The sequence below is a fragment of the Antechinus flavipes genome, chromosome 4 (assembly GCF_016432865.1).
Source record: "Antechinus flavipes isolate AdamAnt ecotype Samford, QLD, Australia chromosome 4, AdamAnt_v2, whole genome shotgun sequence".
Classification (NCBI taxonomy): domain Eukaryota; kingdom Metazoa; phylum Chordata; class Mammalia; order Dasyuromorphia; family Dasyuridae; genus Antechinus; species Antechinus flavipes.
This window is the reverse complement of record NC_067401.1, coordinates 79,298,961-79,326,911: the sequence shown is the minus strand read 5'-3', so window position 1 is coordinate 79,326,911 and position 27,951 is coordinate 79,298,961. Positions and strand designations below refer to the sequence as shown.

Below are 27,951 nucleotides of genomic sequence, written 5' to 3'. Positions count from 1 at the left end.
TACTGTGCTCTTATTTTAAGGATTAGTTCATCCTATTTATAAGTATGAATACCAATTGTATATTTTCTTTCATTCTAAACTCAGTTTTTCCTTTCTTTGTTTCCTGTTCCTTTTTTTATATAGAGGATAGTGAGAGAAAAGACTGAGTTTAGTACCAATGCTCTATGCTGAATGTTTTACTGCTCCCATTTCCATCTTCTCTTTCTTTTGTCCAATAACCAATAACCAATCACCCACCCTTGCTCCCTTTCTTCCTTCCCAACTGGTCTTTGGGATTGATTCTCCAAAGTTGGAGATTTTTTGTTTTTGCATGGTGCTAATCTTGCCCTGAACATATTTTAATATTATTTCTTGTCTCTTCCTCCTATTCCCTCTCCCCTCTCCATGGTTAGTAAAATTTATGTCACCCAACTTTGTGTACATTAAATCTGTTGACCAGTTCAGATAGGAATGAGTTTCAAGTGTTGCCCTCATTTCCATTTTTTTCTTCCTTGTTTGCAGTTTTCTATGCATGCAACTTACTTATGGGGTTCTTCTATCATAAAGAAAACTATATGTTTACAAGTTGGAAATTGGTCTCAGCATCTTTGAGGTATTTTGCATAAACTGTGAAGTTTTTGAGGAAGTATCTATGAGCCAAAAGATTAAGAAAAACTTTGAAGTATACCTGGACCTTTACTGTCATGAGGATCCCAGGCTAAGATTTATATTGCCCAAAGTATGACTGTGTAATTAAGTATAACAGTTTTCTGTGGGGAGTAATGGAATTAACAAAAGTCTAAGTGTAAAAAACAGTTGTCACTATAGGGGAACATTTTCTAGACAAGACATGCTAATCACACTCCATATTCTATAACAATGTTAGTAAAGAACATTAGCAAATTACTTACTTCAAAGAGGCTTGTATTCTTTTTTTGAATAATGGTCTCCAACAATGCATGACTCATTTTAATGACGTCTTGAACATATGGTAAGCAACTTGATTGATATTCGAGACTCACAACTTTGATAATTTCAATGCGTTTCTCAATAGGCATATAAACAACATCTCTAAAATAGTCTGTGTATACATCCAAAATATCTCTAAAGTCATTTGAGGTTAAATGTTCTTGTATTTTTGATATTTTATATGCCATTTTCTTTGCTTGTTCTACCATGGTACAAAACTGAAGAAATTGGTGGCTATAACGTTCAACTCGTGCCATTGAATTACCAACAATGGTCAGAAGGTTTACAATCTGTGAATAAATTATTAATGGTAAATTAGGAATTATTATGAACACCAAGGATGCTGCACTTTTTAATATTTTTGATTAAATTTAAATTATTTATTCACTTTGGAAAGTCAATTTCATTAGGCCAAATTCAAGACTAAATTTTATCAGGCTAAATATCAGTTCTAAATTGCTATAGAGAAATGTTCAGACTAAAATTTCTTCTTTATATCACTTTTGCCAGAATGGCAGATTTAAAAATGACAATGATAATGACGATGATACCTAACATTTGCTTAACACTTGCTATGTGGCCAGATCTATGCTTTATAAATATTATTTCAGCTGATCCTCATAACAATTCTTAGAGGTAAGTGCTTTTATTTCTATGTTATAGATGAGAGAAACTGACTTGCCAAGCATTACACAGTGTCTGAGGCAAGATTTGAACTCAGTCTTCCTGACACTGGGCTTGGTACTAGCTTTGGATATTTACTAATTCACATCTTATTTTGAAGGGTTTTTTTTTGTTTCCTTGTTTTTACTAAACTCACATTTTTTTGATAAAGAGGATCCATTTCAAATAGGACAGAGTGATCTGGCCATCTTATCAGCCTTTTTTGTCTCTTCAATTCTTGTTCACTAGGTACTTCCATAGTCATAGGATTAAAGACAAAGATAAACAGACGCTGATCTTGACTGAAAGGAATGAAACGAGCTAAAAATAAATAATTTAAAAATTAGTATTTAGGTCCATATTAGCAATCTCATCTATAATAACTCCCAAATCTTATTTATAGCATCCATAGTTACTAAGAAATAGAGGTGATAAACTAAAAGATAGTATATATTTGATGAAGAGAAGGTCTTTAACACTAGATAGATTTATATTTGGAAAAAAATGGGATTACAGAAGTTCTTGGGTAAAGGAATGATACAGTGAAAACACTTCCAGGGGAAAGTTCTGGACTAAATTGGTATAGGATTCTTGGGCAGGGGTAAAAAGAATATGAGCTAGAGAAGGAAATAGCAAACCATGCCAATATGTTTGCCCCAAAACCCCTAATGTGTTTATCACTATCTTTATCCTCTTTTACTTTACTATCAAAGGATTAAAATGTATTCATTTTGTGGCTCTTTTTCTTCATCTCTAACAAAGATTCAAAAAATTCTTCTGAGATTTCTATTCTAACTCAAATCTTTACTTCCTATTTTCAAAGGTAATACCTTTGTTTAATTTCTTGATCACGCCAGACCAATACTACAATAATCCACTAACTATTCTTTTCTCCAGCCTCATTCTTTTTATCCTCCATATGACTGACATATCAGCTGTTTAAATGATCTTGTCACCTCCATTATCTTTCTTTCAGTTTATTCATACAGCTTCTAAAATAATGTTCCTTCACACTTTTATCATCTGACCTGATCTTCACATAATTATCTTGGCTCAAAAACTTTGAGTGATTTTCTATTGCCTGTAAGTAAAAAATTGAAGCTTTGTGATCATTGGTTCCAATGTCCTTTTAAAGCCATACTTTGCTTTACTCTTTTTCACAGATTCTATTTCAATCATATAAGCTATTACCATTCCTTGATCTTGTCTGGCCCTGACCCCCTTTTTTTTTCATTCATAGGATCACAGATCTAAAACTGACACAGTTATCAAAGTCTATCTAAACTACCTCTAATATAATAAGTGAGGAAACTGAAAAAGCTGAAAAGGTTTTTCTCTGCTAACATGATTCATAAAGAAATATGTATTAAAATCAATGTACATGTATAACCAGAAATAAAGAAAACAATAAAAACATTTTTAAAATATTCCCACAAAGAGGTATAGGGAAAGAAAAGAAAATAGGGAAGTTGTAGAATGAAAGAACTCTGAATTGGTGTCCAGATGTTCAAGTTCTTCCAGCACAAACTTGGATAAGTGGTTTTATTTCTTTTGATCTCAGTTTTTTGTAAAATCAGTTGGTTGGGCTCAAAAAAATGAACATGAGTTGCAAATTCTGCAAAGTGTTTTCCTCAAAACCACCTTGTGAGAAAGGTAGTATAAGAATTGTCACTTTCGGCCTAGCTGTACCTGATCTAAAACTATATTATAAAGCAGCAGTCACCAAAACTATTTGGTATTGGCTAAGAAATAAATTAGTTGGTAAGTGGAATAGGTTAGGTTCACAAGACAGAATAGACAACTATAGCAATCTAGTGTTTGACAAACCCAAAGATCCTAACTTTTGGGATAAGAATTCATTATTTGACAAAAACTACTGGGATAACTGGAAATTAGTAGGGCAGAAATTAGGCATGGACCCACACTTAACACCATATACCAAGATAAGATCAAAACGGGTCTACGATTTAGGCATAAAGAACGAGATTATAAATAAATTAGAGGAACATAGGATAGTTTATCTCTCAGACTTGTGGAGGAGAAAGAAATTTGTGACCAAAGATGAACTAGAGATCATTACTGATCATAAAATAGAAAATTTTGATTACATCAAATTAAAAAGCCTTTGTACAAACAAAACTAATGCAAACTAAGATTAGAAGGGAAGCAATAAACTGGGAAAACACCTTCACAGTTAAAGGTTCTGATAAAGGCCTCATTTTCTTTTTTTTTTTTAATTTTATTTTATTTAATAATAACTTTGTATTGACAGAATCCATGCCAGGGTAATTTTTTACAACATTATCCCTTGCACTCGCTTATGTTTCGTTTTTTCCCCTCCCTCCCTCCATCCCCCCCCCAAGATGGCAAGCAGTCCTATATATGTTAAATATATTGCAGTATATTCTAGATATAATACATATTTGCAGAACCAAACAGTTCTCCTGTTGCACAGGGAGAATTGGATTCAGAAGGTAAAAATAACTCGGGAAGAAAATCAAAAATGCAAATAGTTCACATTCGTTTCCCAGTGTTCCTTCTTTGGGTGTAGCTGTTTCTGTCCATCATTTATCCATTGAAACTCAGTTAGGTCTCTTTGTCATAGAAATCCACTTCCATCAGAATACATCCTCATACAATATTGTTGTCGAAGTGTATAATGATCTCCTGGTTCTGCTCATCTCACTTAGCATCAGTCCATGTAGGTCTCTCCAAGCCTCTCTGTATTCATCCTGCTGGTCATTTCTTACAGAACAATAATATTCCATAACACTCATATACCACAATTTACCCAGCCATTCTCCAATTGATGGGCATCCATTCATTTTCCAGTTTCTAGCCACTACAAACAGGGCTGCTACAAACATTTTGGCACATACAGGTCCCTTTCCTTTTTTTAGTATCTCTTTGGGGTATAAGCCCAATAGAAACACTGCTGGATCAAAGGGTATGCACAGTTTGATAACTTTTTGGGCATAATTCCAGATTGCTCTCCAGAATGGTTGGATTCGTTCACAACTCCGCCAACAATGCATCAGTGTCCCCGTTTTCCCGCATCCCCTCCAACATTCATCATTATTTTTTCCTGTCATCTTAGCCAATCTGACAGGTGTTTAGTGGTATCTCAGAGTTGTCTTAATTTGCATTTCTCTGATCAATAGTGATTTGGAACACTCTTTCATGTGAGTGGTAATAGTTTCAATTTCACCATCTGAAAATTGTCTGTTCATATCCTTTGACCATTTATCAATTGGAGAATGGCTTGATTTTTTATAAATTTGAGTCAGTTCTCTATATATTTTGGAAATGGCCTCATTTTCAAAATATATAGAGAATTGATTCTAATTTATAAGAAATCAAGCCATTCTCCAATTGATAAATGGTCAAAGGATATGAACAGACAATTTTCAGATGATGAAATTGAAACTATTACCACTCACATGAGTGTTCCAAATCACTATTGATCAGAGAAATGCAAATTAAGACAACTCTGAGATACCACTACACACCTGTCAGATTGGCTAAGATGACAGGAAAAAATAATGATGAATGGTGGAGGGGATGCGGGAAAACTGGGACACTGATGTATTGTTGGTGGAGTTGTGAACGAATCTAACCTGGAGAGCAATCTGAAATTATGCCCAAAAAGTTATCAAACTCTGCATACCCCTTGATCCAGCAGTTTTACTTCTGGGCTTATATCCCAAAGAAATACTAAAGAAGGGAAAGGGACCTGTATGTGCCAAAATGTTTGTGGCAGCCCTGTTTGTAGTGGCAAGAAACTGGAAAATGAATAGATGCCCATCAATTGGAGAATGGTTGGGTAAATTGTGGTATATGAATGTTATGGAATATTATTGCTCTGTAAGAAATGACCAGCAGGATGAATACAGAGAGGCTTGGAGAGACTTACATGAACTGATGCCAACTGAAATGAGCAGAACCAGGAGATCATTGTATATCTCAGCAATGATACTATATGAGGATATATTCTGATGGAAGTAGATATCTTTGAGAAAGAGATCTAACTCAGTTTCAATTGATCAAGGATGGACAGAAGCAGCTACACCCAAAGAAAGAACACTGGGAAATTAATGTAAACTGTTTGCATTTTTGTTTTTCTTCCCGGGTTATTTCTACCTTCTGGATTCAATTCTCCCTGTGCAATAAGAGAATTGTTTGGTTCTGCAACATATATTGTATCTAGAATATACTGTAACCTATTTAACATGTATAGGACTGCTTGCCATCTGGGGTAGGGGGTGGAGGGAGGGAGGGGAAAAATCGGAACAGAAGTGAGTGTAAGGGATAATGTTGTAAAAAATTATCCTGGTATGGGTTCTGTCAATAAAAAGTTAATTAAAAAAAAAAAGAATTGTCACTTTCATGTTAGAGATTAGGAAAGAGGTTAAACAACTCATTAAGGGTCATAGAGCTAATCAATGCCTGATTCAGAATTTAAACTCAGATCTCCTTACTCTATTTAGTCACACTCTCAATGAAGATTTTTGTGTATATATTATTAGTTTGAGAATGCTACAAAATGCATTATGCAAGAATTTTTCTTATCTTATTTTCCTTCACAATCTCTATGACCATCTTTATTTATATATCGTTATTCAAAGGAAATCAGGTAGACTTTTAGCTATGGGCATCAGTTTGTAGGCCAGTCAGTCAATCAACAAGTGCATGTAAGCACTTATTATGTACCAATTACTATGTAAATGCATGGGATGCAAAAACAGACTCTCTTAAGAGAAGGTAGGAGTAGTAGTGAGTAAAAAGTCACAAGAATGAGCTCTGTGTTACACCTCATTCTCAAATTAATTGGTCTCACCAGCTTTTCATAAACCAGAAAACAAGAAAATGTATCATGTTTTCCAACATTCTATATACTGCTTATGATTCTCATCCATCTGCTATACACTATTTCTTAGTTTTTCACCTTTATGCATTATGAAAGAGTCAAATAGAAGAATTTTGAGAACTCTAACAAATATATATTGCTCTAAAATTAAAATATAAACATACTTAGAGTTTTTTCAAAATTATTTATCACTTCCTGAATTTTGTTAGAGAATTCCAATCTGTTGGGAGTTAGAAAGAGATTTGCATGGAATTCTGGAACGCTAGGAAAGAAAATAATAGAGATTTTAGAGGAACACAGTAAATGATGTAAAATAGTTTTTTTTCTTGGAAACAATTTTACAATACTTACTCTGTGAGCCTGATTGAGTGACCATCTTCTTTGTCTGTTGTAGATGTTTCTTCTATTTTTATAAGTAAAAAGAAAGAGTAAAAACTAAGTAAAGACTGGATCAGCAAAATGAAAGGTTGCTAAACATGGATAGAGAAGAAAATTAATTAGTATTAGTCAAAAAAAGATACTTAATTCATAAATGACAAATAAATTTTGTTCTAAATCTATTTATGATTGTTTTTAGGATATATTTTAAGTCAATTTACCAAATGTATGCAATTTATACACTCAAACTATGTAAAAGAAACTTTTTCATTTTTATTTTATTTTTTGTACACCTTTCAGTTTTTATTTCATAGAATCATAGGATAACAATCTGGATCCAGAGTGGATTTTAGAAGTCATCTAGTCTGATGCTTTAATTTTACAAATAAGTAAAATGAGATCTAAAGAGTGGAGGAGAAGGAAAGAAAAGAGGAGAAAAAGGAGGAGGAATAAAATGGCATTCCCTAACTTCTGCTTGAATTGGTAGGATACCAGAGGGCAGCTATTACTATGCTAACCTGGTAAAGATAGTTAATACAAAATGATCTCCTAAAAACCTGGTTCACTATTATCCACAAATACACACAACATCCATGGGAGTCACAGATTTTGTGAGTATAGCAATAGCATTTGAACCCAAATTGTCTCATTACTAGGCCACTGATCTTTCCATTGTATCATCTAGTAAGACTATTTAATATTTAAGGATTTTCATCTGGAATAGCCTTGTTTATTTTTTTTTTTCAATATTTAAAAAAGATGTGTAGTTTTACTGGTGTAAATATACTTTCCATCAATGTAGCTACAAGCCCTCTGTATCACAGTAAATGGACTTTACTAGTTACCATTTGTTAAATCTCATTCCTAAAAAACAGCTGATTAAAAACCTGGGATCATAAAAACATATCTTTGGTGGCCATCAAGTCCAATATCTTCATTTTAAAGATGGGAGAAATGAGACAGAGAAAAGTTAAGAGATTTATCCAGGTTCATGTAGCTGTAGGTGTCTGAGATAGAATTTGAACCCAGATATTTCCATCACCAAGTCCAGAGCCTTATCCATTATGTCATGTTGCCTATCTTCCTCCTTACTGGTAGAAAAGTGGAGGGCTATGAGTGCAGAATATAATACATATTGTCAGATCTAGAGATTTTATTGTTTTTTTCTTAATTGTTCTTCCTTACTTAATAGAGAAGATTAAATGGAGAAGGTGGGTATATTAAGAAATGACAATGGAGTAATTTCTTAACCCCCAAATCATTCTTTGATGGTCAACTGTATGGTGAGGATCCTTTGATCTCAGGTAGCCTGGCATATAGGGACAGACACATAATCTCCTTTAGGGCTTATGACTGAAATATTTCCAGTCTGATGGTATCTGCAAAGCTGGTAGAAATTTTGATAATTTTGGGTTGCCTCCATGCTAAGCTGAGACAGAAGGCAAAATAAGGTGCCCATTTTTCTTACCAGCAATATTTCCTTCATCTTTGTTTCGTAATATAGATTTTAGTCCTGGAACTTTGGGAGATAATTCAACTTCCTTATTGGTGGGTATGTTGGATGGATCATCTGATTTAATTTCATCCAAAGATTCTTTTTTCTCAAGTGACTCATGCTTCTCATGAAAAGATTTTTGAGGAGTTGTCAAATATACTTGTACTTCAAATACTGCCTCGCTTTGCTTCTTTGACTCTTGTCTCAAACTGAAATTCTTGAACATGATTTAGGAGACATAATAAAATGTCAGTGATAGAATAATTTGTATTTAAAATCTTTCAAAACTCAAATGACAAAGTAAAAGATATTAAAAGACTGAGTTCCATCCATTGAATAACACATCAAAAGTTCTACTCATTCCTTTTGGTTCTGCCTTCATTTTTATATACTTTTTAATTCACATATAAACACAAATTTAAAAATTACTTCCAAATCATCCATACTAAATAAGAAAATAGTTCAAATTCCATTGTGATGAACAGCATTTTTGTTATACAAATTCTATCTTTATATTAGAACTACTTTGGTACAGAATATCCAGCTGGCAGACTACATTTTTCATGTAAATTCTATACTAAACACACTGTAGATTATTATTTAAGTATGTCGAATACTTTAACATGATGCTGAATAAAATGAAAAAAATATTAAGTTGACATTTTGATTAAAATCTCCATTCTAAAAGTACAAGATAGGCAAAAGTCATACCTAGATTGCAAATCGTTTAAAAAAATACATGGGTTTTCATGGAATGAAAGCTAAATTGGTTAGCAGTGTTATATATTAGTCAAAAAAGTTGTAATCTTTAGCTACATTAAAAGAGAAAGAATAAAGAGTTCCTCTTCCCTATACATATCCCAACAAATATTTTTAAAAACAAGATAATGATCAAGAAATCCAAAATTGCACAAAAGATAGTCAGAAACTTGTATGCAATTAAAAAAAAAGGAGTCCCATAAAGCAAAGCCTGCAGGAATAGAAGAAATCAGAAGTTTGTTAGGGCTTTCTTTGCCCAGAGAAAGTGTAAGACCATCTAAAGCCTGAAGCATTTTATTGGGAAAAGAGATGAAAAATTGATTTTTTGTTTATTGAAAAAATTTAGTTTAGATATAATCATTGTACTCCAATCACTGTACTCTTTAAAACGTATGACCAAATAAAAAACCTGAATAATAGATTTTAAGAAACCACACATGAAAACTGCTCAAATCCATTGAAACTAGAAGACAAAGTGAAAAAAAAAAGATACCAGTTATTTCATTTAAAAAACCTCAAAATAAGAAGTCCCAGGAATATCATAGAGAAAATCCAGAGCTTTCAGGTAAAAGAAAGAAAAATACTAACATCAGTTACAAACAGTTCAAATAAAACCTGCAATTGGAATCACACAATTTTGGTAGTAAGAACCATATAGAAAAGAAAATCTTGGAATACAATATTCCACAGGATAAATGATAAAGATATAGAGTGGAGAAGAACATATTCTCCAATACCAGGTATAACAATATGAGAAAATAAGTGAATATTTTCTATTCTGTCTGATGAAAGAGATGAGTAAAATCTTCGAAATTAAAACAGCCTAGAGGAAAGAGAAATGTAAATATATTTGAGCAATTGGAAATCTTTAAATGATGATTGAATGCTGACATACACATATAGGGAGAAGAAACAAGAATCCTCTCGAGGATTTACATAAACAATTGACTAAGATCTCAGGATAATTTTTTCCATCTGTTTTGATTGAGAGAGAGAAAAAGAGAAAAGGAATGCACCATGAAAAATTTGAAGAAGAAGACAATTTACTATTTTGTATTATTTTTTTTAATCAGAGAGAGGGTTCCATCCTGGGTGAGGTGAGGGATGGGGCTTAAAATCACTGAGGTTAAAAACAAAAGGCATCAATAAACTACATTTTGAATAAAACAGAATAAGAGAGTTATAATAGATAATAGGTCAAGAGATATGAATCAAGTTCCCAAGAGAGAAATTGCAAACTACTAACAACTATGAGAGAGACTGCTTCAAGTCACTAAGAAGAGAATGGAAAATAATACAACTATGATGTTTCATATTCTTTGGCAAAAGTAAAAAAAAGCCAAAACAATTAGTGTGAGAGGGGTTACAGGAAACTAGGCACTATAATACAATTGCTGAATTTGTGACAATTCAACCATTCTGGAAAACAAGTTGAAATTACATTAAAAAAAAAAAGAAAATTTAAATATTCAGACTCAGCCCAGAAATCCTCCTACTTAGCATTCATCCTAAAGTCATTAAGGATCGAATGATCTCTCATATGCCAAATTATTCATGACAACACTCTGTGAAGGAGCCAAGAAATAGAAACAAAATGAGTTCCCACTGATAGGGGAAATAGCTAAACACACTGTGGTTGAGAAATGTAATTAAATACTATTGATCCATCAGAAACAAAGAATATGAAGGATTTCGAGGGGCATGGAAAGACTTGTGTGAAGACCCAAAATAGCAATACATACACATAGGCAGACACTAAAATAATTTAAATGAAAACTAAAACAAAAGGAAGATCAATGCAGGGAAATTTAATGACCGACTTTAACCATAGGAAAAAAGAGATGAAGAAATGTACTACTGCCTTTTCATTGGAGAGATGAGGGATTATGGGTATGAAAGTTTGCATACATACACTGTTAGAGAACACTCAGAATTTTTGAGGCTTATGGTTTTTTTTAAAGGATGAAAAAATAAATAAAATCAGGGAATTGAACCAAAAGATTTGTATACTAAATTCCAATTCTACAACTGAATGAATTGTATGAATCCATAAGATGAGCTTTTCATTCCTACATGACACAGTAGTGCTTTTAAGGGAGAAGAAGCACATTTGATTGCTAGAGTTAAAATAATTCTATTACAACAATATTTCTATTCAGCATAAAATATTTCTAGGGCACAATTATTTGATAATTTGTTTCAACCAGCATTCAATTAAGCCAGATTTATGCATAATAACAAAAAATGTAGATGATTCAACTTTTTGTAATGAAATTTGGTTTACATATAATATCATTATGACAATACCTAATTTTAGGAGACGTATTACTTTATCTGTGGGCTATGTAAATGGACTGTGATGAACTCTAAGATTTGAATATATTATTTATTGCTATGATTTCCTGTATATAATGGCTATGTTCCCAAAAAGAATTTAAAAATCAATTGTTCAAATTTTATTAGGATTCCTATTTACAAGAAAATTGTGTAAAATCCCCCTACTTCTCTCATTTATATATTTTACAAGTTATGAAAATAATGCCCTTTGTGTTAAAAAAAAAAAACAACACTATTGACCAGTAATTGTCAAAAGCAATGGTGTATGATAATATATACATTAAAAATAAAAGTCATGATGATTGCAACAGAATTTGAAGATGTACCTATAGATGTTTCAAGTCATCAAAATACTCTACCACAATCAAAAAAAATTCTTCCTTAGAAATCTATTCTTCTCAAAATAAATTAAACTTTGGCGAAGGTTTCTTGATTATTTTCCATGGAAAAATAGGTATTTTTGTTAGGCAATATACTGAACAACTAGCATGAGTTATTCTAGTGTGTATATGTGTGTTTGTATATAGATATGTTTATACGTATATGATCATGTAGTAGTTATTACACTGGGTTCTTGAAGTTTATCTAATAGAATGTACAAAAAGACTGCCATGAACATGATTATAATATATGTACCATATATGGAAAGGATAAAAAGGAAAGGCAGTTCTATAAAGAAATAGATAAGATCTTCCAAATCAAATCAGCACATTTTTGGACATGCGTGATGTTAATGTAACAGAGGGAATATTTAAAGATCTGAAGAAATATTGGGGGCCTAAATAAATACCAAGAATATGTCTTATGCTATTTATTAATAATGTAAAAACAATGAGATAAATATAATTGTTCACAATTCGACTTTCAGAAAGATAAAAGTCAAAGTTACATCATTATAGCTACAAAATTCTTCTCAATTCTGGAAACAATCCTACTAATTAGCTCTCTAAGAATAGCAAAGTTTTAAAAGAATATTCTTTATAATATTTCTTTGCAAAAGTTAAAACAGTTCCCTCAGGAAGGAAATTTTTCATTCTCTTTTTCACTGTAATATTTCTCTTGTGTCATAATAGGTAAATTTCCAGAATGACTATTAAAATTATTTGTTTCTCAATTTCCCATCACTTCTGAAAGATTCAGTAACAGAGAAGGATTCTGGGAAGATGACAGAGTAAGTCAGAAAATTCTAAGATCTCCAGATCTCTCCCACAAACAAGACAAAAACAGTACCTCAAGTGCTAAAAATAAGTAAGGTTTGGGGCAGGATAGTGGTTCCCCAGAAAAGATCATTAGAAAGATACCAAGGATGGAGGCTTGTGTAGAGTACAAATACCTCCAAGTTAACTCTACTGAAATAGCAAACAGCAAGTTCTGGGATAGTGAGATTGGAAGATAAACTTGGTCCCAGCCACAGAAATATTCTCTTCCTGGACAGCTTAGAAAATCTGGCATCTGAGTAGGGGAAGACTGCTGGAAACTCTGAATCTGAGAGTAGGCCCAGTTGTGCTGCTGAAACACAACCCTAGATAAGAAGGAACCATCTAATACCTAGTGAATGCAAAAGCAGGGAAGTAGAGATACTGTTGGTTGCATGCACTTAAAGGAGGGTAGAATTCTTGTTTTTTGTTCCAGGACAGAAGTGAGAACAAAAGGAGAACAGAAGCCAGAAGTTTCATCTTGTATACTACAGGACTAGAGGTGATTGCCTCACTGGTATGAAATTTTTAAAATGAGCTTTCAAAGGAGAAAGAACCCAATCATAGAAAGTTACTATTGGAATGGGAAAATGGGATTCATCTTCAGGAAGAGGACATTGTAGCAAAAACAAAATAAAAACCAAAACACATTCTCTTCTACCCCAGTTATGTTATATCATCAAAAAATTTATAGAAGAACTAAAAAAAAAAAAAAAAACCTTTAAAAATCAGAGTGAAATTGAGGGAAAAAATATCAATCCGAGAAAAACAATATTATGGAAAAAAAAATCAACCAATTAGAAAAAGAGAATCAGAATTAAGGGGAAAAATGACTCCTTGAAAATTAGAATTTGGCAAAGGGAAGACAGAAAAGTTATGAGATAGAAAAAAACCGGGGGTGGGGGGGAGAAGAAAATGTGAGATATAGGAAAAAAATGATCTGGACAACATATCAAGAAGATAAAACATAAGAATAATCAGATTATCTAAAAGTTACAATTAAAAATAATATAATTGATGTAATATGATTTTGTGGTCCCCTGCTTTTAGGTAGTGAGGGCTTCTATTCTGGCAGTGAGTCAAGAAATCCTGAGTCTTTTGGTTTGGGAGTCAGCCTCAGGAAACTTTCATACCCACTCTGTCTGATTCTGAATAGTATTTGTCAGTTCATTGCTGATTTGTGATCTGGTCAGTGATAATCAAATTTCAGAGACCATCCCTCAATCTGGAAACTACTCCCTAACCCTGCCCTTGGGCCATATGATTAGCATATCTATGGATAAGCTGGATAAAATGATTCTCCTTGCTTCAGTTTCTTTACTGGATTCCCTTAGAATTCAGTATGTTTTGTAATGGTGTTATGATTACTTTCAATAAACTTTGCCCTTTTACTAGGAGATGGGTTCAAGCCTGAAAATTCTTTTGAGACACCTCACAACACTGGTCTGGGACCACATTTAGAGTCACACAAGACCTACCAGCGGCTACATTAAAAGATGGCAGGTCTGGGAACACTATATATCAAAGAACAAAAGAACTGGAGTTGAGCACAAGAATATCATACTCATCCAAGTTAAGCATAATTCTGAACCAAAAATAACGGGATATTCAGTGAATTGCCAGACTTCCAAAATTGTGACAAAAAGACCTAAACAAAAATTTGATATATAAGAACCATGAGAAATATAAGGCAAACATCAAAGTCGAAATAAAAGGAACTCAATAAAGACAAACTATGTTTGATACATGGAAATGTAAATCATATAACTAAGATTATAATTAGTAAGTAGGTAGTTCAAAAGAAAGATTGAGGTAGAGCTCAGTATGATGTGATTCTAGGAAGAAAATCCACATTAGGAAAAGAAAATCCACTTATGTGTATATATAAAAGAGGAATTAGATGAGGCAGGAGTGCTAGTAGTTGTCACTCTCCCTATGAGTTCCTCTCATAGGGAATGAATTAAACAAGCAAGAATACACACACACACACACACACACACACACACACACACACACACACACACACATATATATATAGGTTTAAAAGTCTTCCAAATTGAGAAAGAATTAAGAGGATAAGAAAATAGGGATGAGGAAAAGAATAAGGGAGGAATTCTTCCAGGAAGCCTTACTCATATCAGATCTGGTTAAAGAGAGTACAATATATACATTTTTCCCCTTCATTTTTATCTTTTTTTTCCTGATGCAATTGGGATTAAGTGACTTGCCCAAGTGTCACATAGCTAGAAAGTATTAAATGTCTGAGGCCAGATTTGAACTTAGGTCCTCCTGACTTCAGGGATGGTGCTCTAGCCACTGTACCACTTACCTGCCCCCAACATATACATTTAAAAGAGAATAAAAGTCTTATGAATTTATAAAGAAATAAGAAGTAATGGAATAAGTTAAGGTGATGAGTTTAAGGGTGTGCAGAAGAATGAAAAAGGATAAAGAATAAGGAAAAGGGTAGGTGGAGAGGATAAGGTGGGAACTATGGAGAAGGGTAGGTTAATAGGAAGGCAAGGTAATCAGTGGAAGTAAAGGACAAGAGGGGTAAGAAATAAAAGATACAAATATAATAAAGATCAGAAGTATAATTTATTAGATTAAAAAAAGCAGTAATCAATGATCTCAAAGATAAAGTTAAAATAGATTTAATCAAAAGGGAAACTACACTATATGTCAATTATTATTATTCAGTATTGTTTTAGACTATTTAAAATAACTAGGAAGTATAAGATTGGAATATTGATGTGGCACAGAACTATCATAGGTATTTATGTATGTGTAGGTATGTATTTATCTATATATGTATACATAAAGGTATATTTAAATATATATGCTTAATTGCAGCCTTTGGGAGAGGTAAGGTAGGTAGAGAAAAAAGACTAAAGTAAAAAGTGTATAGCAGAAAATAAAAGAAAACCTGTAAGGAAGCAAAGACCAGACAGAAGGTTCTGAATACAATGTGTAGCATTTATTATACAGGCTTTCTTGAAATAAAAATTTATTGTTTTATATTTTGAATTTTCAAATATACTTTGAATATTTGAATTTAATATCACTTTATATTTTAAATCCTCTCATTTTTTGCTGTGCACATAGCAATATCTTTTTCTTTTTCTATTTTATATTTGTTTTAGACAAATAAATAATTAACATTTAAAAAAAAGATTCAATAATAGTGTCTTATAGTCTCTGAGAAAAAGCTCTCAAAGTTAGTGGTATGCAGAAATATTGTTGGGGTCTGATATGTAAAAATATCAATATGGAAAATATGTATTTAATCTAGTAATGTCAGTTAGATGCCTTGAATGATCTACATGGATTTGCTAATTCCTCCATTTGCTCACACTGTTGGCTGACCACTTCAAACTATCATCCAGAGTACCTCCCTTTATCTTCTGCATATCATTGCTAAATAAACCACATGCATTAATCATACAAACAACAACTTTTCAATGTCTAAGGGGGAAATAAAATTCTTATATCTAGTCTCTTACTCTTATTTCAACAAATTGATTTTTATATTTCTCAAAAGATCATTTTACCTTTATAACATCATCTTGTGAAATACTGATATCAATTTCTGTCTTACAATTTTCTTCATCATCATTCATATTTTCTGGCACTTTGAACAACACGCTCTCCCTTGTTGCCCTATATTAACAAATAAGAAGAACTAAAGACAACATTCAATTTTCACATCACAGTAAAATTTTATTTAATTCAAAATAATAAATTTCATTAGAAACAGTAAATACAAGTTATTTAACTAGAAGACAGACACATTAAATTTGCTAATAAATGACCATAAAGTTTACAAATTTAAATTTTTTAAAGAATATCTTTGCTAGTTGTCTTCAAATATTGCAACATACTTTTCTTTTATTCTGTTGATATTTAACTTTTGAATCACATGAGATTTATATTTGGTTACTATCTCTAAGACGAGGTCATATGGAGTGGTGAGAATACTGGATTATGAGACTGAAATTCTGGTTTTAGTTTTTACCAGTGCACTAGGATTGTGTACTAAAATCTCTTTGAATTTTTTTTTTTGTCAAAAAAAATGAAGGGATTGGACTAGTCTTATGATTTAATTCCAGTTGATGTTTTTATTAAAAAAAAATCTATGAACCTTTAAAAATAACCACAACTGTTTTTAATTGTTGTTCAAACTTCCAAAGAACTATATAGTAGAATGATGTGCTGAATTACACTTATCATCACTTTGACATACATTCAATGGGTCAAAAAGGGCAAAAATACATTTAAAGGAAAGGAAGTAGTAATGAAGAATTAATTAATGGAACACTTTCCCACAATTATCCTACCATCATAAACATAAGTAGCAAAACCTCACAAAATTACAGCTTTTAAAAAATGTTTAGAGAAATGCAGATCATTCACGTATAAATGCATGTTTTAAATGTATTTATATTACTACATTTTTATAATTGTTGTCTAAGTCTGAGATTTCATTAGCTTGAGTAACTACTGGTATGGATACGCCTTTCAGTAATCCAGATCAACAATACATGTGCAACTTATTATTTTAGAGTACTGTCTAGGCCACTGAGGAATTGTGACTTTTCCATGGTCACACATAGTTAGTGCCAGAAACAGAATCTGAACATAGGTATTTCTGATTTCAAGGCCAGTCCTCTATCCAGTATTGCATTTACATAAAGAAGATAGCTCCAAAAATATTTGGAATAATGTCTGAGCTGTACTTCAGTTTCATTGATTAAAGTATTCAAAAACTATTTCTTGAAACTGAATCAAAATTGAATCAAAAACTATTTTTTGGAATTGAATTCTTTAAAACTTTGTAATTGTAATTTGTTAGTCATGCTCTGTTAGCCATGCTAAAATTAGAAGAGGCTTTTACTAAGCACACAGACATATAATAAAATTCAGAGTGAAATGAATTATTTTAAATTTAGAAACAAAATATAATAAAATTTTGTGAAAAAATATACTTGGTTAATTTCAGTTATCACCATAAAAATAGAATAGAACTTTATGAATTTTCAAAATATTTCCAGATAGTTCTCTCAAAAGATTTTCAATATATTTAAAAGTTATTGCATATCTATAATATAAGAAAAAATTATAGAAATTACTGTATGAGGTCTTTATTTCGTTTTTCTGCTGAACATCCCACTCTGCTAGATTTACTAAGTAAATCCAAAAATAGTTTGACTGAAGTCTGCACCAGCTGTCGGATGAGTTCTTGGAATAAGTAGTCAACTAATTTAAGAAATCTTGAAAATTTTTCTATCATACGGCGGTGTGTAGGTGCCTTTATATGTTCTATCTTGTTTTCAAGTGGTTCCTTCTCAAAATAACTTTTTATTCCATTATTTTCTGCAGCCTTTAAGCAAATTTGAAGGAAAATGACAATTTATTTTTTGAAATATTTATTGTAGTCATTATTTTGTAGTATTTTTAATCCAAATAATATAATAAAATAAAACATCATAAATTTAAATTTCACTACAACAATATGCTGTCTTAAATATCAATCTAAAGAAAAACAATTATTACATATTTTGAGAAATACATCTTAAATCAGTAAATCACTTTTGAACAGTTAACTCAATTCTCAGTTATTAGATAAAGAAATTTCAAGGAACATCTTAGCTTATTGACTATATCTACAAAGGATTTATGTTTTGTACATATAAATAAAACTCATGCTTTCAAAAAAAAAGAATGCTTGTCACAAATGGAGAAAGTTCAAGATAGTCCTAGAAATATCTTGAAAAGTGTGAATTTCATAAAGAGCTATTTAATTGATGTTTTTAAAAATTTCCATTAATTCAAAGGCAATGAAGTAAAGACAATGGTTAGAGAGCATGATTTGGATGATGAATCAGCAAAAAAAAGTCAAGAGGAAGCAGTTTGATATATGAGAGAAGTATGAAGAGGAGGTTAATCAACAGTGTCAATGATTGCAGAGGGGTTAAAGATGAAGATTTTGATTAAGATTAAGACATTGTATTTGACAATGAAGATCATAGAAAACTTTGGAAAGAGCAATTTTTGTAGAACATAAGGTTGAAAGCTGAATTATAAGGGATTAAGAAGAGAGTGAGAGAAGTGAGGGTATTTATTGTATATTCAGAAGTTATATCATGTAAGGAAAATGCAGGGTCCAGATAGGGAAGCATGATAAATTACAGTTAAGACAATGGATGGAGAAACAAAAATGACTACCACTGTAGTATACTATATTCTATATGGACAGAAAAGTAAAATAGATAAAAAGTTTGGGCTAAAAGGCATAATACAAATATGTCAACTTGATTATCCAAATATTTATGAACTTTCATTCTTCCAAAAATAGTGCAAATAATAGCATCTTAACTTGCTTTATTTATAACTTTATCCTTTAAAAAGAGGAAACAAACAACAAGGGAAAAATATCATTCTGGATCTGATTATCATAAAAAAAAAAGAACTGGTTTGTAGGGGCAAAGGGTCAGAATGTTGAGAAAAAACCACTTCCTCTTAAGAAGATGTAGTAGAAAAAGAAAAGAAGGCTGAGCACATTTTATCATGCTATCTCAACTGAAGAGGGGCAGATTTTTAATAATGTAGAAGAATGATAAGTACACAGACCAAAATTCTGTTGCAGAAATTCACCCAGAAGAGATGAGATGTTCTCAAGAATATAATTCTGAAGACACAAGAAAAATCAATGATGATGAAAATAAAGAGGTACTGTCTAAAGACACCTCTTCAACCAATTAACATTTTTAAATGAAAAGAATAAGAGATACTGGGCTAAACAATGATATTATAAAAATAATGTTAGGAGTGCTAAAGCTCAAAATTAGCAGAGACTAACAAGGAAGGAAATTCCAGAGGTTTTACTGTTTTTGTTTGATTGTTTGTTGTTGTTCATTTGTTTTTTTACAATACATGGGAGAAAAAAAGAATAAAAGCAGGGATCATTAGTACTACTAAGGATGGAAAACAGATAGAGAACTGATGAGAGAGCGAAAACAAACATGCTCAATTCTGATTTTGCCTCTATTTTATTGCCCCAAAAGAATGATCTTTGGGCTGGAAAGTACAAAACAAAAATGAGTTGTTATTATTCAAAATAAATAAGACAACCTCAGGAAGTCACTGTGTTGCCTTTGACAAATTAAATTTGTTAGTAAATTGTGTATAGTTCTTTAAAACCTCATTTGGGGTTTTCTTGGCAAAGACACTGCCAGTGATTTGCCGTTTGTTTCTCCAGCTTATTTTACAGTTAAGGAAGCTGAGGCAGGGTAACATGACTTGCCTAGGATCACATAGCTAGTGAGTGTTAGAAATTAGATTTCAACTCTGAGGTTGTGTTAGTAGTATTTGAAAGCTCACAAAGAAAGGGAGAAATATTGGAAGACTGGAGAAAGGCACATATTCCAATTATCAAAAAAGGGAAAAAAGGATTATTGGTAATTTATAAATGAGTGAGTGACTTTGACTACATTTATTGGCTAAATTTCAGAATCTATAATTAAAGGAAAGTTAAAGTGATAATTTAGAAAAAGAAGTAACATTTATAAGAACCCAACAAAATTAAATTACACAAAACTCACTTAGTTTCCTTTCTGGAAAATTATATTTTGGAAATACTGTTATGGAAAAGATACATAGGTAGAGGGACTATAATACAAGACAATTTTAAATGGTTTCCCATCCAGTAGAATGGTCAGATTCAAAGAATAATCATTGGTGATTTGATGTCAACTCAGAAGGTGATCTTCCATAGATTGTACCAAATATTCTATTCTTGAAACTGTGCTGTTAAGTATTTTTAATCAATAGCTTAAATAAGAATCCAGGTTGTGTCCTTGTCAAATGGCAAATGTCACAAAGATATGAAGAATAATTAATACTGATGATAACAAGAAACGACCCACACAGACCTTAGTGTGATAGAACATTGGGCTAAGTATGTTAAGACAGAATAGTCTAGTGATAAATAAAAGAATTGGATTTGTGGGTGGCTTTTTTTAAAAATCTCAAGCAAGTGTAATGAATGAAGATTACAAAGAGGTAAATTTAAACTAAATGTCAGGAAAACTTTCTTAACAATTAGAACATTCCAAAAGTGGACTAGGGAGTTCCCCATCAGTGGAGATCTTCAAATATGACTATTTCTTAGGAAGGAGTGTGGAATAAGCATTTATATAACACTGATTGCATACCATGCTCTGTGCTAAATGCTTTTTATAGATATCATCTCTTTTGATATTTTAATAAAAATATTGGACACACTGAATTAGCTGTTCTTTGTGTATTCTTTGTTGCTTAGATGAATCCTGACATCCCTTCTAGTTATGCAATTCTGCAATTCTATGAGGCACACTTAATTTCTGGAATGCTAAAAGAAAGATAGTTTGACAGATTTATTGAAATGTCAGAAGGCCTTTAAGACTATTTATTAAATTTACTTTCATATTTAAGGTTATAAAAAAGCCCCAAAATAATCTCCTGGAAAAACATCAGAATGGTTAAAAATTTTTATTTCAAAGCAAAACTTTGAAACTAAAAACAAAAAAGTAGACAATTTTTTTCAGTGAAAAATGAAAAAAATCTAGTTTAATTTATGAAGAATAAATAGTGTTTCCACTCCTTAAAAATAGATTTGATGAAATGGAAAAAGAAAACGCCCTCCAAAAAAAATTAGAATTGGTAAAATGGGGAAAAAAAATCCAATGAACAAAATAACGCAGTTGAAAGTTCAACTGGCCAAATTCAAAAGAAAGTAAAATAGCTTACTTAAGAAAATAATTCACTAAAAATTAGAATTGAACAAATGGAAGTAAATAATTCAATGTGACATTAAGAAGCAAACAAAACCAAAAAAATAAAAAATAAAATAGAAGAAAATATAAAATACCTCATGGGAAAAGCAACTGATCTAGAAAATAGATTCAATACAGACAATCTAAGAATTATTGGATTACCAAAAAACCATGATGAAAAAAAAAAGAGCCTATACAACATCTTTCAAGAAATAATCAAGAAAAACTGCCTTGATGTCCTACAACCAGAGGGTAAAATAGCCATTGAAAATAATCCATCAATGACCTCCTGAAAGAGACTCCAAAATAAAAATTCCAAGGGATATGGTAGATAAATTCAAAAATTATCAGATCAAGGAGAAAATGCTGCAAGAAGCCAGAAACAAACCAATATCAAGGACCCACAATCAGTATTACCTAGGATCTAGTAGCTTCCATTTTAAAGGATTAAGGAGCCTGAAATATGATATTCTCAAAGGCAAAGGAACTTGGCTGCAGTCAAGAATCAACTAACCAGCAAAACTAACCATTATCTTTCAGAGGGAAAAAAAGATGAAAATTCAATGAACTGGGGGATTTTTAATTATTTTTGATGAAAAGACCAAAGCTGAACAGAAAATTTGATCTTAAAATACAGAACTTAAGAGAAATTTTAAAAAAAAGATAAAAGAAAAAAACTTTTTAAGGGTTAAAAATGTTTATATCCCTATATAGAAAGATGATATTTTAACTCTTGAGAAATGTATCATTGATGTATATTTAGAAGATGTAGGTATAATTTGACTTTATTGTGATGATATAAGAAAATCTAGGGTTAGAAAAGGCATTGTACCAGAAGAAGAGGAAAGGGAGTGTAAAATAGGGTAAATTATATCACATGAAAAGGCTAAAAAGACCTATTATAATTGAGGGAAAGAAGGGAGGAGGATGAGCATTATTTGAATCTTAATCTCATCAGATTTGGCTCAAAGAAAAAATATCAGATATATTCAGTTTAATATAAAAACTTGTCTCATCCTATAGGGAAATAGGAGGGGAAAGGAGAAAAGAAAAGGACAGTCTAATAGAAGAGATAACAAAAGTAGAAGGGGAAAGGGATAAGTAAGGGAGAGAGACTGTAAAAAGGCAAGGCAGATTGAAGGAGTTGATGGTAAGGACGAACTCTCCCATAAAATGGAAGCAGATAGCAGATTGAGTTAAAAGCCAAAATTCTACAATCTATTGTTTAGAAGAAACACTTTTGAAACAAAGTGATTCATACAGAGTAAAAGTAAAAGGCTGGAGCAGAATCTACTATGCTTCTGAAGATGTTTAAAAAAAAAAAAAAAAAACAGGAGTAGTAATCCTGATCTCAGATCAAGCAAAAGTAAAAAAATCTAATTATTAGAGATAAAGAAGGAAATTACATTTTAGTAAAGGGTGCCATAAATAATGAAGTAATGTGGTTGAAACTAGGCATTGGGGACTTCCAGCCAAGATGGGGGAGAGGAGGCACACAGCTGTGTAAGCTCCGCGTTTTCTCTTAGAATCCATTTCATTACAAGCCTCTGAATTAATGCTTGACTGAAAAAGAAACCCACAAATAATTACCAAGAGAAGACATCCTTGAAATTCGCCAGGAAAGGTCTGTTTTTGCTCAAGGGTGGGGAAGGTTGTAGAGCGGGCACAGGAAGCGGCAGCGAGAGCACGGGAAGTAGCTCACAGCCAAGCAGACCGGAGCGGGAGTGAGGTGTGATCTCAGCCGTCTCTGCAGGGGGGAGCTTTGCTACAGGATTGGATACTTTGCCCTGGCAGCAAGTCAGTAGCCCAGCAGAAAAGCTAAAAACACCAGGGAGTGAAGAAAACAACCCCAAACAGCTGGAGTCTCTCAGGATCTGGCCACCCCACCCCCACAGTGTCTCAGCAGGCTCTTGGAGTCTCAGAGCGCAGGCTCAACACAGTCCTGCTAGTGCCTCGCTGCTGTCCCCGCAGTCTGTAGAGGAAGCTCAGTAACACCACCCATCCCCTCCCCCCAAAAAAGCAGACTCCATTTAGGGTTTTTTTCTTTTTTTCTTTTTTCTAGTTTGTCTTTGATTCTTCTCTGACAAAATGAGCAAAAAATTGAAAAGGACCTTAACCCTTGACAGCTTCTATATGGATAGAGAGCAGACTCTAAACCCTGAGAAGACTAAAAACAGACTGTCTCTAGGGGAATCCCCAAAGGAGGAGGTCGTCTGTTCCTCAGCACAGATGAATCTCATAGAAGAAATTAAAAAGGCTCTCACAAGAGAGCTAGAAGAAAAATAGGAAAAGGAGAGGGAGGCTTGGCAAGAGAGTCTGGGGAAGTCATCCCACTCATTTAAAGACAGTGGATAAAGAAATCAAATCCTTGAAAAATAGGATTAGTGAACTGGAAACAGAAAATAGCTCCCTAAAAAATAAAATTGGTGAAATGGAAAAAAATTCCATAGAACAAAAGAACTCAATTGGACAATTAGAAAAAGATATTAAAAAAGTGAGTGAAGAAAATACTTCATTGAAAATCAGAATTGAACAAATGGAATTGAATGACTCGAGGAGACAAGAAGGATCAGTCAAGCAGATCCAAAAAAACTCAAACAATGGAAAAGAATGTGAAATACCTTCTTGGGAAAACAACAGACCTGGAAAACAGATCCAGGAGAGACAATCTGAGAATCATTGAACTCCTAGAAAAGTATGATGAAAAAAGAGCCTGGATACTATTTTCCAGGAAATTATCAAAGAGAATTGCCCAGATGTCATAGAAACAGAGAGTAAAATAGACATTGAAAGAATTCATCAATCACCTACTGAAAGGGATCCTAAAATCAAAACACCAAGAAATATAGTGGCCAAATGCCAGAACCCTCAGATAAAGGAAAAAATATTGCAAGCGGCTAGAAAAATCCAATTCAAGTATCGAGGAGCCACAATAAGGATCACCCCAGATCTAGCACCATCCACATTAAAGGATCGAAGGGCCTGGAATATGATATTCCGAAAGGCTAAGGAACTTGGTATGCAACCAAAAATAACTTACCCAGCTAGAATGAGCATCTTTTTCCAGGGAAGAAGATGGACATTCAACAAAGTAAGCGAAATTTATGTATTTTTGATGAAAAAGCCAGAACTTAACAAAAAGTTTGATCTACAAATATAGAACTCAAGAGAAATCTAAAAAGGTAAAGATTAATCTTGGGAACTATATTTCTGCTATAAAGATGTATTAAGAATACATGTATACCTTGTTCTAGAAACTAGATGTGGAAAGGACATTGTACCAGAAAAAGGGTAAAGTGGGGGTACCACATCTCATGAAGAGGCAAAGGAAACCTATTATATCTGAGAGAAAGAATGGAGGGGGATGAATATAGTGGGTATCTTACAGCTTTCAGAATTGGCTTTAAGAGAAAAATTTTAGACATATTCAATTTATGGTGAAATGTCTCCCACCCTCATTGAAAAGTGAGAAGGGAAAAGTGAAAAGGGAAGGAATAAGCTAAGCGGAAGGGAATATGGAAACTGGGAGGTAAAGGGGTAAGATGGGGGGGTGCTCACAAGCTTAATACCGGGAAGGGGGATAAGGGGGAAAGAAGGGAGAAAAGCATAAATAGAGGTTAACAAGATGGCAAGCAATACAGAATTGGTCATTTTAACCATAAATGTGAACGGGGTAAACTCCCCCATAAAGAGGAAGCAATTAGCAGAATAGATTAAAAGCCAGAATCCTACAATATGTTGTTTACAGGAAACATACCTAAATCAGGGAGATACATGCAGGTTAAAGGTAAAAGGTTGGAGCAAAATCTACTATGCTTCAGGTGAAGTCAAAAAAGCAGGGGTAGCCATCCTGATCTGAGATCAAGCTAAAGCAAAAATTGATCTAAATAAAAGAGATAAGAAAGGGCACTATGTCTTGCTAAAGGGTAGCATAGATAATGAAGCAATATCAATATTAAACATATATGCACCAAGTGGTGTAGCATCTAAATTCTTAAAAGAGAAATTAAGAGAGCTGCAAGAAGAAAGAGACAGCAAAACTATAATAGTGGGAGATCTCAACCTTGCACTCTCAGAATTAGATAAATCAAACCACAAAAACTAGAAAAATTATATATGATAGATCTCTGGAGAAAATGTAATGGAGACAGAAAGGAGTACACTTTCTTTTCAGCAGTTCATGGAACCTGTACAAAAATTGACCATATATTAGGACATTAAAACTTCAAACTCAAATGCAGTAAGGCAGAAATAGTAAATGCATCCTTTTCAGACCACGATTCAATGAAAATTACATTCAACAAAAAGCCAGGGGAAAGTAGACCAAAAAATAATTGGAAACTAAATAATCTCATACTAAAGAATGATTGGGTGAAACAGCAAATCATAGACATAATTAATAACTTCACCCAAGAAAATGATAATAATGAGATATCATACCAAAATGTATGGGATGCAGCCAAAGCGGTAATAAGGGGAAATTTCATATCTCTAGAGGCCTATTTTCATAAAATAGAGAAAGAGAAGGTCAATGAATTGGGCTTGCAACTAAAAATGCTAGAAAAGGAACAAATTAAAAAACCCTCAGTCAAACACTAAACTTGAAATTCTAAAAATAAAAGGAGAGATCAGTAAAATTGAAAGTAAAATAACTATTGAATTAATTAATCAAAGTAGGAGTTGGTTCTATGAAAAAACCAACAAAATAGACAAACCCTTAGTAAATCTGATTAAAAAAAGGAAAGAGGAAAATCAAATTGTTAGTCTTAAAAATGAAAAGGGAGAACTCGCCACTAATGAAGAGGAAATTAGAGCAATAATTAGGAGTTACTTTGCCCAACTTTATGCCAATAAATTCAACAACTTAAATGAAATAGAAGAATACCTCCAAAAATATAGCTTGCCCAAACTAACAGATGAAGAAGTAAATATCCTAAACAGTCCCATCTCAGAAAAAGAAATAGAACAAACTATCAATCAACTCCCTAAGAAAAAATCCCTAGGACCAGATGGATTTACATGTGAATTTTACCAAACATTTAAAGAACAATTAACTCCAATGCTAAATAAACTATTTGAAAAAATAGGGATTGAAGGAGTCCTACCAAACTCCTTTTATAACACAGACATGTTACTGATACCTAAACAGGTAGGTTGAAAACAGAGAAAGAAAATTATAGACCAATCTCCCTAAATTCATTAGGGGTAGCCATCCTGATCTGAGATCAAGCTAAAGCAAAAATTGATCTAAATAAAAGAGATAAGAAAGGGCACTATATCTTGTTAAAGGGTAGCATAGATAATGAAGCAATATCAATATTAAACATATATGCACCAAATGGTGTATCAATATTCAATTGATGCTAAAATCTTAAATAAAATATTAGCAAAAAGATTACAGAAAATCATCCCCAGGATAATACACTATGACCAAGTAGGATTTATACTAGGAATGCAGGGCTGGTTCAATATTAGGAAAACTATTAGCATAATTGGCTATATCAATAACCAAACAAACAAAAACCATATGATCATCTCAATAGATGCAGAAAAAGCATTTGATAAAATCCAACATCCATTCCTAATAAAAAACACTTGAGAGCATAGGAATAAATAGACTTTTCCTTAAAATAGTCAGGAGCAGATATATTTAAAACCGTCAGTAAGCATCATATGCAATGGGGAAAAACTGGAACCTTTCCCAGTAAGATCTGGGGTGAAGCAAGGTTGCCCACTATCACCATTATTATTCAATATCGTATTAGAAACATTAGCCTCTGCAATAAGAGTCGAGAAAGAGATTAAAGGAATTAGAGTAGGCAATGAGGAAACCAAACTATCACTCTTTGCAGATGATATGATGGTATACCTAGAGAATCCCAGAGATTCTACTAAAAAGCTATTAGAAATAATTCATAATTTTTGCAAAGTAGCAGGATACAAAATAAATCCCCATAAATCCTCAGCATTTTTATACATCATCAACAAAATCCAACAGCAAGAGATACAAAGAGAAATTCCATTCAAAATAACTGTTGATAGCATAAAATATTTGGGAATCTATCTACCAAAGAAAAGTCAGGAATTATATGAGCAAAATTACAAAAATGTTTCCACACAAATAAAGTCAGACTTAAATAATTGGAAAAATATTAAGTGCTCTTGGATCGGCAAAGTGAATATAATAAAGATGACAATAATTCCTAAACTTATCTATTTATTTAGTTCTATACCAATCAGACTTCCAAGAAAATATTTTAATGATCTAGAAAAAATAACAACAAAATTCATATGGAACAATAAAAAGTCGAGAATCTCAAGGGAATTAATGAAAAAAAAAATCAAATGAAGGTGGCCTAGCTGTACCTGATCTAAAATTATATTATAAAGCAGCAGTCACCAAAACCATTTGGTATTGGCTAAAAAATAGATTAGTTGATCAGTGGAAAAGGTTAGGTTCACAAGACAGAATAGTCAACTATAGCAATCTAGTGT

General features: G+C 32.5%; 1 protein-coding gene across 1 annotated transcript in view; it reads right to left on the bottom strand.

Moving 5' to 3' along the window:
* The window catches only part of DNAH14 (dynein axonemal heavy chain 14), a 386,173-nt gene that overhangs the window by 288,023 nt on the left and 70,199 nt on the right, over window positions 1-27,951 (bottom strand). The window contains exons 11-17 of the mRNA XM_051996560.1: window positions 17,773-18,023; window positions 16,195-16,303; window positions 8,325-8,568; window positions 6,830-6,881; window positions 6,649-6,740; window positions 1,769-1,932; window positions 891-1,238 (exon numbers count right to left, since the gene is read on the bottom strand). Of these exons, the coding sequence (XP_051852520.1) occupies window positions 891-1,238; window positions 1,769-1,932; window positions 6,649-6,740; window positions 6,830-6,881; window positions 8,325-8,568; window positions 16,195-16,303; window positions 17,773-18,023 (1,260 nt within the window). The remainder of the gene's footprint in view (window positions 1-890; window positions 1,239-1,768; window positions 1,933-6,648; window positions 6,741-6,829; window positions 6,882-8,324; window positions 8,569-16,194; window positions 16,304-17,772; window positions 18,024-27,951) is intronic.